The 15816-nt window shown below is 36.2% G+C and overlaps 1 protein-coding gene across 4 annotated transcripts in view; it reads right to left on the minus strand.

The window, feature by feature from the left end:
* The window catches only part of LOC131195264 (E3 ubiquitin-protein ligase RNF220), a 78393-nt gene that overhangs the window by 42354 nt on the left and 20223 nt on the right, over positions 1–15816 (minus strand). For 3 of the 4 annotated variants that reach the window (XM_058177042.1, XM_058177040.1, XM_058177041.1), the window contains exons 5-8: positions 9362–9458; positions 8682–8768; positions 3628–3683; positions 1953–2031 (exon numbers count right to left, since the gene is read on the minus strand). In XM_058177042.1, coding sequence (XP_058033025.1) covers positions 1953–2031; positions 3628–3683; positions 8682–8768; positions 9362–9458 — 319 coding nt within the window. Of the gene's footprint in view, positions 1–1952; positions 2032–3627; positions 3684–8681; positions 8769–9361; positions 9459–13717; positions 13788–15816 lie in introns of all 4 variants that reach the window. The other variant, XM_058177043.1, reaches the window with a different exon arrangement.

Consider the following 15816-nt stretch of genomic DNA (forward strand, 5'->3'; position numbering starts at 1 on the left):
GATGCTACCAATTCATCATTTGGACAACTGTTTTTCAACTTTAAAGGCTAAGATTTGAGAAAACCGACAACTTTAGAACCAATGAAACCGACAGACTCCTCAAAACTAAATTCCTTTGCTTCCATCAGAGGTCCATAAACTGACTATATGCCACCCACCACAAATGCTGGTTTGTGACCCCTAACCCTTATTTACTCCTTAAAAGCAGAAACAGTGCATGCTGCCCCAGATCTGAATCTCCCTGAAGTTTTAGCTAATGTGAACCCGAATTGTTGAGGTAAATAACTCATTTTAACTTCCCGCTCTTCCTTGGAGTGAAGAGCACAGAGAGAAACACACACTATGTTGGCACAGCTTAAAAGCTGCATTGTGGCAGTAATTCATTAGAATTATCTTTCTTCCTTCCTTTGATACTTAAAGGCAAATATTTAAATTGTGGAACAACAAAAATTCTCTCTGCTCTTCCCAGCTGTTTACAGAAACTACTACCAAAAACTTGCGTAAGTATAAAGCACCACCTAAACCAAAATCCCGCATAGCTCATTAGGTAAGATCTGGCTCTAGCAAGTGTTATCAATTTGTCTACCTCCACAAGTTGTCTAAAGATAAGTCAGCACAAGGCAAAATATGTGTGTCTCATCTCCTGCTCCAAAGTGCTATTCCTCCAACTGTTTTCAATGTGGATCTTGTCGTCTAATAAAGTAGCAGCTTTTAGTAAAATCTGCAGTAAGATACACCATCCTATTTCTAGCACTTTAGTTAAAATTATCTAATTTTTCCACTTTTTTCCCTGAACTCCATGCCATCTCTTAAATTCATGTTGTATTTATTTCCCCTCCATTTTTCTTTTTACTTCAGCCTTCCTTCAACTGTTCACCACTCAAAGTTCAGTACAATACTCAAACCGCAGAAGACTATACATGCTTGCCCAACATAAAAGACAGCATTACTAACTTGCTGTAGAACATTGTGTTCCTGCAAAGGCATTTCAATATGCATTTCCATGATTAAAATGTGCATATGTACCAGATTATCCTACAGTAATCTTCTCAATTCTTAGAACTATCCAGATAACGCATATCATCACTACTAACAATGTATTGGTGCATAATACAGTCTAAAAAGACTTTACATATATTTGCCATGATATTTTTCTTTCTTCAGAGGAATATGTTTTTAAAAATGGGTTATCTGTGTGAACTTAGTCACATCTTACATTGTATGCACAGCTAAAAAGGCCTCTTGCACTTGCATTATTCTATGTCACATAATGAGCAATCTAGTCTGTTAAGCATTTCTATGCTGAAGATTTCAATACAATCAATCTACATTATACCCAGAACTCACAAGAAATAAGCTTAAATATCACTGTATGTGGCCCTGCCTGACTGCAAGAAGATGGGACAGTATTGTGCATTGCTCTGAACCCCTCTTTTGGTTTGTCACTACTCTTTGTAGAGCAAAATGATCTGTCTCATGTTACTCATTCCCAGTGGAAATGAAGGTTAAAATAATCTAATTCTATTCTGGAGAAAGGGCATAACGAGTAAGTCTTTTGAAAAATAACACGTCCCAGGGGGAAAGAAAAGGGCAGCGTTTTGATACTATAGAGAATTTAACACAAGGATAAGATTTGCTATCATCCCTCTAAAGCCTCAGAAACTACAGTGAGGATCTAGAAATGAAACATAAAATCATCTTTTAGAGCCAATATACCAAAATGGATTTTTATCTTTCTACAGATATGGAATACCTGTAAAGGCTAAAAAAACCTCAAAAGGATATGAAAGAAACCCTTTGATTTTCAGCTATGAGAGTGCCAGCTTTAAAAGCTGTGTAGTTTCAATTGAAAAAAAAAATATGCCTGAGTTTTGGATAGTGATAAGCTGCAAGGCATCTTCTGTAATGTTGCACCTTTGACCATCAAATATATACAGACAATTCATACTTACTTCTCTATGTCACTGTTCTTGCAAGTCTTTTGCGCAGGCTCTTGCTTACTACCCTCCCCGTTACTTGTTGATGGCATTTCTATAAATAGGAAGAACTCGATCAATGAAGAAAGTTTATTCAAATACACATCAAACCACAGCATGAGTAAAAGCCTCTCTTCTAAAAATTTAAACATCTCGTAAAAAAAGCAAGAATGCTAATCACACAATTAATAATGAAGTTGAGTGCTAATTTTAAATCATCTCAATTCCAGAATGATACAAATTGGTAATCTTCAGAAGCTTGGACTACAAGCCTTTGCTATTAACCATAATGGCTGCTGTTAAAGAAAACTAAAAAAATTTGGAGATCACAGGCTTAATTATTCTTATTCTATTTTAAAAAAACAGTTTAGTATGGAACATGTTTTTTATTAGCATATCCAACTGAACTAGCTAAAAAAAAAATCAAATTTGTCAAGATTACTTTCTACTAACATTTTTTTCAGCTACATACAAATTAGAATTTCAGAATGATTATACTGTGGATGAATACTGCTGGAAAGTCAACATTGGAGAAAGAAAATTGGGTTTCGACTATTACTTCAAAACCACAGTGGGACAGTATTTAGAATGCAGTACTGCAGGCTATTTCTGGTGACTGCCGGCTGACTGCAATTTGGCAGATCAAATCTCACCAAGCTCAAGGTTGACTCAGCCTTCCATCATTCCGAGGTCGGTAAAATGAGGACCCAGCTTGTTGGGGGCAATATGCTGACTCTGTAAACCGCTTAGAAAAAACCACAGTGCTTTTTACTGGGCGTTAAAAAGCACTGTGAAGCAGTATACAAGTCTATGTAATATTGCTAGCAGGATAACCAGTCAAATTTAAAAAAAAAAGATTAAATAGGTGAAAACTTAGCATATTCAAAGATCTTTATCTGATATTGAATATGCTGAAGGCAGAATATGAATGATAAATATCCCTTCAAGCTGATGCCATGATATTACTTAAGGTTTGGTTGTCCTAATGCATTTATCACTATGTCCAAAAAATGGATTTAGAACTCTGAATTATACCATATACAAAGGAAAATTGAACTTTGTCATTTATTTATTTATTTATTTATTTATTTTATTAAATTTCTATACCGCCCTTCTCCCGAAGGACTCAGGGCGGTGTACAGCCAGAATAAAAACACAGAATATATACAATTAAAAGAATTTAAAATGAACTATTACTATACGGCCGATAATTAAAACATTTAAAAATTTAAAATTATTATTAAAACCCCAATTTAAAATCAACTATTTATGCCAGTCCTGCTTGAATGAATAAATATGTTTTAAGCTCACGACGAAAGGTCCGAAGATCAGGCAGTTGACGTAAGCCAGGGGGGAGTTCGTTCCAGAGTGTTGGTGCTCCCACAGAGAAGGCCCTACTCCTGGGGACCGCCAGCCGACATTGTTTGGCGGACAGCATCCTGAGAAGGCCCTCTCTGTGAGAGCGTACGGGTCGATGGGAGGCATAAGGTAACAGCAGGCGGTCTCGTAAGTACCCGGGTCCTAAGCCATGGAGCGCTTTAAAGCTTTAAAGTCATAAATGTGGCCTCCCAAAAATGGACTCTAAAATATTTATCTTCAGTCTCTATGCACCTACTAGGCTAATAAACAGCCTGCTACATCTTATACTTACCATCACTTGCCCATTTAGAGAATTCTGGTGTTATTCGGGTACTAGGAGTGCCACCACTGAAAGAAGCAAGATAGCAATCAAGTATTTGTTATAGGACAAAAAAAAGACCTCAACCATACATATCTAGGATTTAAAATAATTTAGGATTTTAGAATTGGCAAGTGCTTTACATTCTAATTAAACTTACAAGTTAAGAAAACAGTTATTTCCATTTAACAGTTTAAATATTTAGTGTAAATTTTCTATGGCTGTGTTGTAGTTTCTTGGTAGAATCGAAACTTGACTATTGTCGGTTTGATTTTCTGCAGATAATGAAACATGATTTTTCATTTCTTAATATAGATTAGACACTCTTATTTTCTTAACTAATACTAATAGCTTATTTTTGTGTGTGTATCAGGGAATGTCCCAATTTTGGAAGAAGCGAAAACTGCTCCAATCATCAGTTCAAATTAATTCCATTCTTACTATGTCCCTTAGATCTGTCTTAGTTTAACACAGCATATTAATTGTAATTTGTAAAACTACGACCATCTCACCACCCCCAAAATGGTCACTTGATCACAATTTGGGCACTTAGCAAATGGCTCACATTTATGATGGTTGCAGCCATCTTGGGGTCATTTGATCATGATTTGTGACCTTCAGTTTCTGACAAGCAAAGTCAATTGGGGAAGCTGGATTTACTTAATGATTGCATGATTTGTTTAATGACCATGGTAAAATTGATCATAAAATCATGACTTGCTTTATGATTACACCAACTTACGACAGAAAGTTTGGTCCCAACTGTGGTTGTAAGTTGTAAACCTTTAAAACACACATGCGCGAGCACACAAACACACAGAGCGAGAGAATAATATAAAAGAATGGAGGGATTTTCCTTAAGATCACTGACAATTACTGAGTAGACTTACTCACTTATATAGATTAAGATAACTGACAAAGTAGTTTCGTACACTTTGATAGCAGTATTTCTATGCTTTATAAAAGAGGAAACAAATGAAATAGAATGATAAGTAAAGTACTTGTAGTACAACATATTCTAATCAATGCATATTTTTGCCTGGGTGAAGGGAGACTACACAGTGCAGGTAGCACCTTTACACCAACATCTGAACTAATTTCATATTGGAAGCAATTTGAGGCACTATATTTGATCTAAATAATTTGATATCACAAATCTCTTCCCTCCCACTTTCTTATTTATGAAGTGCTACTTTGAAAAATTCCAAGGGTATATTAAGCTTGAATAGTATGCAGTTTTTTAATGATTCCTGAAAGTGAAACTTTTACCTCAATGAAGTGAGAAGCTGATTATTTTTACTCTACAATGTTTTCTATTTTTTAATGGCTGAGGCTTGGCATAACTGTTTTTGAATATTTATGTAGTCAATTTTATTGTTTTTAAATTATTGCATCACATATCTTAGGCTGTAGGGATGAAACATGCTATGTCTGACAAAGCACCTCAACTCCACTAAGAACCAGCTGAAAATTATTAAATAGGAAACTGAATCTTACCAACAGACTCTGTTAATTATAAGTTTGTTAATGGTTTGTAGATCATGAACTGTAGGTTAGAGGCCTTGGTTTAGCTTATATTTTAAGTAGCTATATATCTGAATTGTTAAAAATAAGGAAACTTACTGTCTAAATCACTTGCGTTTAGTTCTTTCTGCCAATGGGATACTAAGTAAACTTTAAGATCCTCTATCCTTTTCAGACTGCAGTAAAAATATTCAAATGGCTGAAATCTGATTTGGTCTAATGTATTCTTGCCTGAAATCTTTTCAGATTTTATATAAGAACTGACAGATTTTGCAAGTTTCACCCATTTTTAATGTTTTAAAACATTTTGAAGGATCAAGGTAAGCTATGTAGAGAGTTGGGATGCTATATTGTTTAATATAATATCAAAATCAAGATTACTTGCTTTTGTTCTCCACCCAGAGACATTGAAAGTTTGGACAGCATACAAGTTTAAAACATCATCATCATCATCATCAAAGAACCAAGGTAGGTATTGCAATTTAAAAGTATTGCCAAATTAATACAGACTGTCTGGTTTAGTTGATCCCAGTGACAGGAGAATGCCAAGTGACAGCAACTGATAACATGCATCAACATATGCACTGCCAATAATAAGATTTGTTAAAATAATTTTTTGACATACTACATCTGAACTGGACCATCAACTGTGTACGTAGCATAACATTCCTTTCATTAAATAATTTTTGTCTGCCATTCTTTCTTAATATAATATAGTAGACTATTGTTTCATGTTTTGGGGATGTAAATTATTTTGAAATCCAAGGGCTTAAGATGTGCCTAAATAAATATATAGATGGCAAAGGCAAGAAGCATTTTTGAACAAATACAACCTTCCCCCCCCAAGCATTTATATATCCCAAACTAATTTAGAAGTAAATAAATTTGCATCACTGCAATCTTGCTTCTCTAACTGCCAATTAGAAGTCTTGGCCAGATTGGAAAGTATTTATTTTTTTATTGAAATAGCATTTGCTTTCATCTTAGAACTATATACAGTCAAATCTTATGATTTTAAAGAATGAAGCAGAAAACAAAGGAAGATCTACATAGGCTTTTGATATTGTGAAAGGTAAATCTCTTCTTTTTTCATGCTAATCTAAATAAAATTAAGAGTATTTAAATTCTGTTAATTCAATAGGACAAATCCTTGAACATTTCATTTGTCTTATTGGCCTGGTTTTCATTTAGTGCTAAGCCACTTTGTTTTTGATTTAGTGTAAAACGCAAATCTAGCCTAAGGTTTTGTTTTGTTTTTAAACTACAGTTAAACTCCATTATAAACCTGGCTTGTTTTAACCCTTAAGCTGTTAAGCCCCATAGCTTGTTCCTGAATTGTCTTTTGTGTGTCATTCAAACTATAGGTAATAGAAAGAGAAATAGGGTGAAGCTAACTAAGAATAACCATGAAGTTGTAAGCAAGGCAAATCTTGACTTGATGCTATTTACAAATACAACTACAAAATACAACAATCCATATGGAGTATTCCAACTCTTTCTGTGATGCTCCAAGGCCTTTTCCTTTGCTCATTCACATATAAAATATTTATACAGTTTGTTCTGTTTATTGAAGCATAATGCAGCCCTTGCTAGATACCCGTATTTTTTGGAATATAAGATGCACCTTTTTCCCCCAAAAAAGAGGGTAAAAATCTGGGTGCATCTTATACTCTGAATGTAGCCCCGCCCAGCTTCTCAAACGGAGGTTTCAGAGGCTGAAAAAAGCATCAGAAACGGAGCTTCGGAAAAAAAGGCCCAAACGAAGCTTCAGAAAAGAAGCCCCAAACAGAGCTTCAGAAAAAAGCCCCCAAACATGGTTATTCTTAGTTAGCTTCAGAAAAGAAGCTCCCAAACAGAGCTTCAGAGGCTTTTTTTCTGAAGTTCTGTTTTAGAGGCTTTCAGAGGCAGAAAAAAGTTTTTCCTGAAATGGCGTTTCAGAGGCAGGAAAAAAAAAGCCAAAAAAAGCAACTCACAACCAAGGAACCTTTTGCTAAAATTCACCTCTGGGAACAGGGGATTGGGGGTATTCCGGGAGGCCAATCCACCTGCCAATCAGCTTTTTTCTTATTTTCCTTCCCAAAAACGAAGGTGCATCTTATACTCCGGTGCGTCTTATACTCCGAAAAATACAGTTCATTTTAGAGTGCCAATTTCATGGCTGTAATAAACTGGCAAACTATTACAGGTAATCCTTGACTTACAAAAGCAACTGAAACTGACATTTCTATAACTAAGTGATGTAATTGTAAAGTTGAATGTGCAGCTTAGCCACAGCAATCCCTATAGTTATAATTGTCATCATTAATTGAAAATTGTTGTTAGACATGGCAACATCCTGCTGGTTTCACAGAAAGTCAGTGGGGAAGTTACAAGTCCCAGGGTGGCAGGCAGTAAATAATCACTGCTGGGTGAGGGAGTGAGCAATGGAGTGAGCGAGAAACACAAGTTGAAGAATTTGAGAAGTGGTGTACAAGTTATGGTGCAGATCTGGTACACGGGGTGCCTGACACATGGTGTGGGTTGAAAAGGACAATGGGGGGTGATGCTGTGATATTTGGGGAGGATTCATGGGAGTGCACAAGGCTGTGGTGCAGGGTTGAGGAAAGTGTGTGAGAAGTGTGTTGTGGGTTGGGGAGGAATATGTGGGTGGTATTATGAGTGCCAGAGAGGATGCACAGCGTGAACAAAGAGCAGTTTGGGCAGTGGTGGAATTCAGATTTTTTTACTTACCTGTTCTGTGGCCATGAATTGGTGGGCATGGCAGGGGAAGGATACTGCAAAATCTCCATTCCCACCCCACTCTGGGGCCAGCCACAGGTGGTATTTGCCAATTCTCCAAACTACTCAAAATTTCCACTATCGGTTCTCCAGAACCTGTCAGAACCTGCTGAATAGCATCCCTCAGGCCGGGGAAGGTGCATGAATGGGGGACTTACCTCAATGCCTTGTGACCTTCTCTGCCAGCTTCCCCACTGACTTTCTGGGGAAGCTGGCAGGAAAGGTTGCAAATAGAGAACATGTGACCGCAGGACTCTGCAACCAGTTGTAAGTGTGAACAGGTTTGCCAAGTGCCCAGATCATCAGCACATGACTGGGACAGCTGGAACTCCAAAGACTAGTAATAACCACTATTTATTCAGCACAGCTGTAAATTCAAATGGTTGCTGAAAGAATGTTTTAGGTCAAGGATTAACTGTATATCAATATATTGAACATTCTAATAGAAAAAATTAGAAGTTTTACTCAGAAGTAAATGTCCCAAATAACAGAATACAAGGAAAGTTTTCTCAGTCAAGCTTATATGCACCAAGATTGTCAAATTTGCCACTTACCACAACTGCATAAGTGTTTGTTTAGCATGTGCCTGGATTCTCTTTATCTTGGTTGTGGATCGTATTAAAAGCTAAAAAGGTATTGGTTTGAATTTATTCACACCAATTCCCAGCACAAAAAGCAAATTCTTCTATGTTCTAACACTGTATTTTTAAAGGAAACCTACTTACTTTAGGACTGCACCTCGGAGTGCCTCTCTCTCTTTGGCTTCACCTGGTTCTTCTCCAGTGCATGGAATGATATCTGCTTCAGTGTATCTAAGAATGAAGTGTTAAGGAGAATGCAGCCTGATACTAATTTTAACATTTGTGGACTTCTCTTTAGTGTTTCTTTTAGGTCATCTTGGAGATCAACCAAGTCCATTTTGTAACATGAGATGAGCAATTACAATTCACATATTTATTAGATAGATTTAATATCCCACCCTTCCTCTAAAGTACATAATACTTCCTCTTGCAATATTTCTTCACAACAGCAATCCTATGAAATAAATTGTGATGAGAGACTACTTGAAGTTTCCCAGTGAGTTGTCAAAGCTGAATGGGCTTGATTCTGTGGAGTCTCTCTGTTCTTTATCTAACTACCAATTATACCACACTTGAGCCAGTGCATTTATGAGGTATCAATTTGGGAATAGTATCTCTCCCCCATCCCCCCGCCCAAAAGGAACAGTATTGTGAATGCCATTGGTGCTACCAGGAAATTGCCAGAAAATAAGATTTATCAACATGTAAAAAAAATGTTTCTGAACTCTTCTCTAGTAGAGCTATAATCTTGGAACTTCTAGAAACAGAGGTACTGCAAAGACAAAGCCAACTGCTAGGAATTTAACATCTCTAGAAAATGATACTGTGGTTTTCCATATTCCAATGTGTCATCACCATCCACATCAAGGTCAGCATCACTGTCTGGATTCTCCTTGCCACTGCACATGACAAACCCAGATCCTAGAGAAAAAGAAAACACGTAGAGAACATCACTTAAGAATAAAACTAACGAAGAAATACAAATTCTTTAGAAGTTTTTTAAAAGCAAAGATTATTTTACATTTTGATATAAAAAGGAATTTAGAGAGAATTTCATTGTTTTCTTGATATTCAGATTAATTGGGGAGTGGGTAGGGGGCAGATATCTGTGAGGGATGACATTTGTCAGAAATAAACTGAACTGGGAACTGCAGTGCATAACAGCAGAAAAAGTATTTTCAAGCCAAAAGCAAGCAGTCTATGATTTATGAGAACTATTGTGGCAAGCAGGAGAAAGCAAATGTAGAGAACTTCCAGTTAAAATGTACAGAATGAAAAACATTGTTCTATGCAGAAGAAATCCCAGTATTCCAATATTGATATGAAAAAAAAGAGTTTCAATACATGTTTGATGGACACACACACTGAACTTCTATGTAAATCGGAATGTTGACTTTTCTTCATAAATTGTATTTATTTGTATTCTCCCTTAATCTGAACTGCTTATCACTTATACCACTTTACTACCAGATTAGATGATATATTTTAATAAATCCAGAGTAAAGGGAATACAATATGAAGGATACATAGATAAAATACGTTTAATGTTGAAGTATATGGTAAATGACAATATGATACAGGGAATCCCAATCACAAATTTAGGAGCCAATTAAAAAAAAATATCTAGCAAAATTTGTTCAGCCTTCTAGATACGGTGATAAAACACACACACGAGCTGCATTCACTACCAAACCTATGAGATCTCCCCACCATCTCCCATGTATGTGAATTGTTTAGGTGCTCTGTATTAAAACATTTACAATAAGCTCAATTGACCCTGGATGGCAATAGGGAGAAGAATCTGTCAGGAACCATTGGCCCAGTGAAACAAATCTTTTACACATATTGACCAAATCTCACAAGAATGTATATCTGACATGCCTATTTTATATAATTTAGATACTGTTTTATATTTAATAGTTTGGAAGCCAAAGTTTATTTGTCCTGTACAGCTACAAGTTTACAAAGGTAACTTCAAAAAGTAAAATGTTTGTTTTCTGCTTCCTGAAACAGGCATGCTATACTTATTAAATAATGTACAATACTGCACAAAGTAGCCTTAATTTAATGACTAGTCGCCATCGAACAGAATGTATATATTCTGAATTGCTTGCCTGGCAAATCTTTCTGTCTTCTGTTCATAAAAATAGTTCAGGGTTCTGTAATAAGATACTTACTAGGACTTACTAAACACTACTGCTTGTCATTTACCATTCACAGCTAAAGCCATTGAAATGCATTATTAATAAGCTGCAACCAGGTTGGATGATGATACTGCACATTCTCAAAAATTGGGTGGCAGACTTATACATGCCTACAGACAAGTACCCAAGCTGAAGCAGATTCAATCTCACAAGCAACAGGAAGCTCTCCAAGTAAGAAGAAAATATGTATGGCTTATGGTAACTGCTGCATGGATGTCAGTACATTATGTCAATACTGACTCCCTACCAACTCTTAATGTAGCTAACAAAACGAACAGATTCATAAACTCTCGTAAATCTTCCTAAAAATTTCTAGGAAGCAAAATGGAAAATCTTGCTTTTTGAGTTCCATTTACTTTTTGCTGTTTCAAAGTTGTCTAAAGTCACCATATAAATCAAAAAAATAAGGGTTTAGGTTGTATGAAGTCAATGGTAAACTACTATTGCCAAGAAAATTGCACGGTATGCCTTTGAAGGCAGAGGTGGGTTTCGGCAGGTTCTGACCAGTTCTGGAGAACTGGTAGTGGAAATTTTGAGTAGTTCGGAGAACCGGTAAATACCACTTCTGACTGGCCCCACCCCCATCTATTCTCTGCCTCCCAAGTCCCAGTTGATCGGGAGGAAATGAGATTTTGCAGTATCCTTTCCCTGCCACACCCACCACACCATGCCATGCCCACCAAACCACACCCAGAGAACTGGTAGTAAAAATTTTTGAATCCCACCATTGCTTGAAGGCATTAGGAATTAAACTTAACAAAGGAGATGTTATCTTCTCCTTTAGCCATGAGAAATTTTAAATTTAGCATCACATCCAACATTATTTTCCTACAAACCAACAAGTTTAAATTTAAGCTTAAGTGAGCCAGTTTGGCACAGTGATGAAGATGCTGGCCTAGAAACCAGCTGTAGGATTCCCTTAGACATGACAGCTGGCTGGACAACTTTTGGTCAGTTACTATCTCAGCCCAACTCACTTGAAAGGGTTATTATTGTGGGGAAAATAGGAGGCAGGAGTATTAGTTACGTTCACCACCTTGAGTTATATATAAAACACAGAATTAAAAAATATTTTAAAAATTTTAAGATATGAGAAACAGACATTATTTTTATAAAAAAAAAACAATAATATATATTCAGATTGGTTTCTCATTACTTCAAGTTTACATATTTCAAACCCAAGTTTCAAAATTTTCCGAAGAGAAAATCTTTATAGAAGTCAAGTATCTGAGGGCATTAGGATCCTGATCCAAATTCCATTTCATTTTTCCAGCCTCACTGCCAAACTTCTAATATGATTGCACAAAGTAGGTATAGAGTGTTGTTTCTCCACAGCAATGGATATTTAGTTACCTTATTTTTTAAATGAGGCTTTTATTTGTGGCATGCCACCTACTCTCCCCTTTGGGGGAGATGGGTGGCTAAATTTGATAAATAAATATAACCAAACAATTGCTAATACAGCTTATCAATGAACATAACCATGACTTTTTTCAAATCACATATTCTAATTTTGAATAATCAGAATAACATTCTTTATACTATGTCATCTTAGGTAACCACGCTGAATAGAAATAATGAGAGCACACAGCATAAATCCAGGGCAACTTCCCCCTCAAAAAAAACCTATTATGGCCAAACAGCAGCTTAAGCAAATTCAAATTTAAAACAGAAAATAAGATAATAATCATTAAAGTTTTTCTTGTAAATTGTCCTTTTTATAATATAAAATACAAAAATACAAAAACAAATAATAGAAAAAATAGGGGAGGGAAAAAGGGAAGGGAAGAGTGTAGAAAAGAAGAGGGAAAAAAGTCGTTGACTTTTTTGGGTGCAATAGAATAAGATAGTAACATCAAACCTCAACTTTTTACTTTTACATAATAGTATAAACTAGCTATGGCACGCATGCCACAGGTGGCTCACAGCGCCCTCTCTGTGGGCATGTGAGCCGTCATCCCAGTTCAGCTCTAACATGCATGCGTGTGCACCTCCCGCCAGCCAGCTGGGTGTTGGGTCTCTGCCACGCATGCATGGGGTGTGTGCATGGGATGTGCTCATGCGTGGCAGCAGGGTGCATGTGGGGGACACACGCATGTGCATGGGGGGGCTGTGTGCGGGGGCCATGTACGCATGCAGGGGGATGTGTGCATGTGCAGGCACATGTGGGGGAGTCATGCAAACATGCACAGAATGCATGTGCGGGGTCATGTGCGCATTGCATTTTCAGGGTTTGCACAGGATTTGGGGGGCACACTCACACGCATGCGCGCACACTTTGGGCACTCAGTCCGGAAAAGGTTAGCCAACACTGAACTAACCATTTCTATTATCAACAAATCTGTCTAATCAGAAAAACCCAAAATCAGTTTAATTTTTTTCCTCCTCAAGCATTAAGTCCACAATATTATTATTAAAGTCTTAATTTCAAATGACTGTTTAGGGTGCCTACGAATTATGATAGGATTAATTATTTTAACATAATTTTAATTTTTGTTATATTGTTTTGTTTAATGATTTGGTTGTAAATTGCCACGATTCTTGGAACTGTAGGGGCACAGAAACATAATATAAACATATAAACTCTATTCTAGATAATAACCCCCCTGTCATTTACACAAGAAAAATGTTTACTACTTTATGTCTCCAGTTTATAAGATTTTACCTGTATACAACCTCATCCTTGCTAATAAAACCAATCCAATGAACTAAAGAACCTTATTCTCTGTCATCTTTAATCCAAAATGCCTCTTTCAAGGTCCAAGCAAACGAGTATGAATACTCAGGCCAGATTCTGGGGCTATTAAACCAAGAAAAACAAAGTGACCACTGTTTCTGATCCCCATTGTTCTTGTAGCCAGTTGCTCGACAAGCAATTCCAGCACCAGTATTGAGTGGCACTTCTATAAACCCTGTGACAGTTTGGGAGACAAACTCTCCCTCATCAGTCAGAATGTACAAATCAGGATCACTTACTCTGAGAGCACAGCTGCCCTCCAGCACTGTGCTCACAGCTCTGCTCAGTCTGATTTTGAAGCAGCTGACCCTGGCACCAAAAAAATGAGTTAATACCAAACATTATAGTAGTTCAAAACAATAAATATTCCTGCTGATATATAAAAGCAAATTCTTTACAAAAAGTAAGGAGGCCTATTTATTTATTAAAGTTCTATGCCACCCATCTCCCCGACAAAGTGACTCTATTGCACACAACTTATGGGACAATTTTGAACTGCACATTAGAAACTCTTCTCTAAATGCCCATTAAAATGATTCTTTTCTCATTTATAAATATTTCTTTTTTCTGCCACTTTCTTGCTCATCTATTATGCATGAGTGGGCAAGCTACAAAGTATGACTCAAGTGTTATTAAAGATTGGAAATAGTAAACAGGAGACATTGACCTACTCTCTGCTCTAAAGGCTACTCTAGAATTGGAGAGTGTCCATGAGATTTATAAGCTAACAGAGGGGAATCAATAGTTTATGATATCTGTTCTATGAGTGTGCTGGGCTTAAAAATATGTTAATATTAACAAAGATAACTAGAACTATCAGTCTCTTACAGCAATTTTCCCCCCCCCAAAAAGGGAAGTTTTTTTAAACTACTGTTACTGTTTATAATGTAAGATGTTAGTTTTTTCATTTACTTTAGCCAGCTTGATTAACCGAATTACAAGATGTGGCAAAGAGCCTCATATAATGTCCCAGGAAGTAAGTCTCCATATTTGTGCAACTTCCCCCCTTAAATGAGTTGCATATTTACTGGTAGTAAAAGCTTCATTTAACAAGTGGACTCTCCACCCAACTCTCTTAAAAAATCCTGTACTTTTTATTGGAAGAGTACCTGTATCTATACTACACTCATACGCAGATGGTAGAATGAAGTAAAAGAAATAATGCATCTTGCATTGTTAGGCTTACAGAACAAATAATACTACTTCATTGTGGAGAGCAAACACCACAAATAATGCCAATGAAAAAAGCAAGTTCTTTTGCAATCAGTTACAAGAGAAAAGACAGAAAGGTGACGATACCAATTGCATCTTTAGTTGGGTTGATTATTTGTGCCAGCAACTCATAATCTAATTTTAAAACTGAGTAAAATTAAAGCACCTAATTATTTTCTTAGCTAAAACATTTATAAACAAAAGTGACAAATCTCCTACTTGTCTAACTGACAACAGCAAAAAAACATCTGCTGGTTAATATGTCCTGTATGTAGCATATATTAGCTTCAGACAGCCACCATCTGGACTGTTAGGGATCAACTATTCACTCTCCAGCTATTCCAGAGCTGTTCAACTTGATTTTTTAGTATTGAATTTGGTCCCAATATTTACCTGTATTTAAGTAGTAATCATTTGTGGATACTGTTGCTAATTGCCACTTACAGGTAACTTTTGAAACCGTTATAAATTAAAAAATCTATAAGTAAAGAATACATAAGATCATGCACAAGAATTGTCCAATGCTGATTGAAGAGTTAAGTTTATAATATGTATTTTCAACTGTCATTCTCCCAGGCAGCATAAGGGATATTAAGCAGTTCCTTCCTTATCAATAACTCCACCTGGTTTTACTTTTTAACTGGACAGCTTGAAAGATTTTAATAATCAAAAATAAAATGAAGCTTTACCATTTAGGTAAATAACAGACAATTTGGAGGAAGAGTGTTTTGCTCTAGCTTTTCCCCCTTTAAACACCAGATTTTTTAAACGGTTTTGCTAGAAGTATGTAGCAGCCATTTGAGGAACACCTGTTTTCTCAATATCTTTATTATATTTGATTTACCATTACAATAGAAAAAGAAAATCATCATCCAGGAAAAAAATCCCTAAGACCATAAAATAAAACATATATAATTAAAGTTTGCCCAGTTGTATAACTTGATAATTGGTAAGATATTCGGCCACTTGATATGCGAGTATAGTCAGAATAAAGAAACAAATATAAATATATCAGTAACAAACATAAAATTTATCAGTATGACTCTGAAATGTAGAAATAATTGGTGAGATCACATGTCCTGCAACATCGTAAAAAGGATCCTGTATGAGGACATGAGCAGGAGTT

The sequence above is a fragment of the Ahaetulla prasina genome, chromosome 3, assembly GCF_028640845.1.
Source record: "Ahaetulla prasina isolate Xishuangbanna chromosome 3, ASM2864084v1, whole genome shotgun sequence".
NCBI classification, from domain to species: domain Eukaryota; kingdom Metazoa; phylum Chordata; class Lepidosauria; order Squamata; family Colubridae; genus Ahaetulla; species Ahaetulla prasina.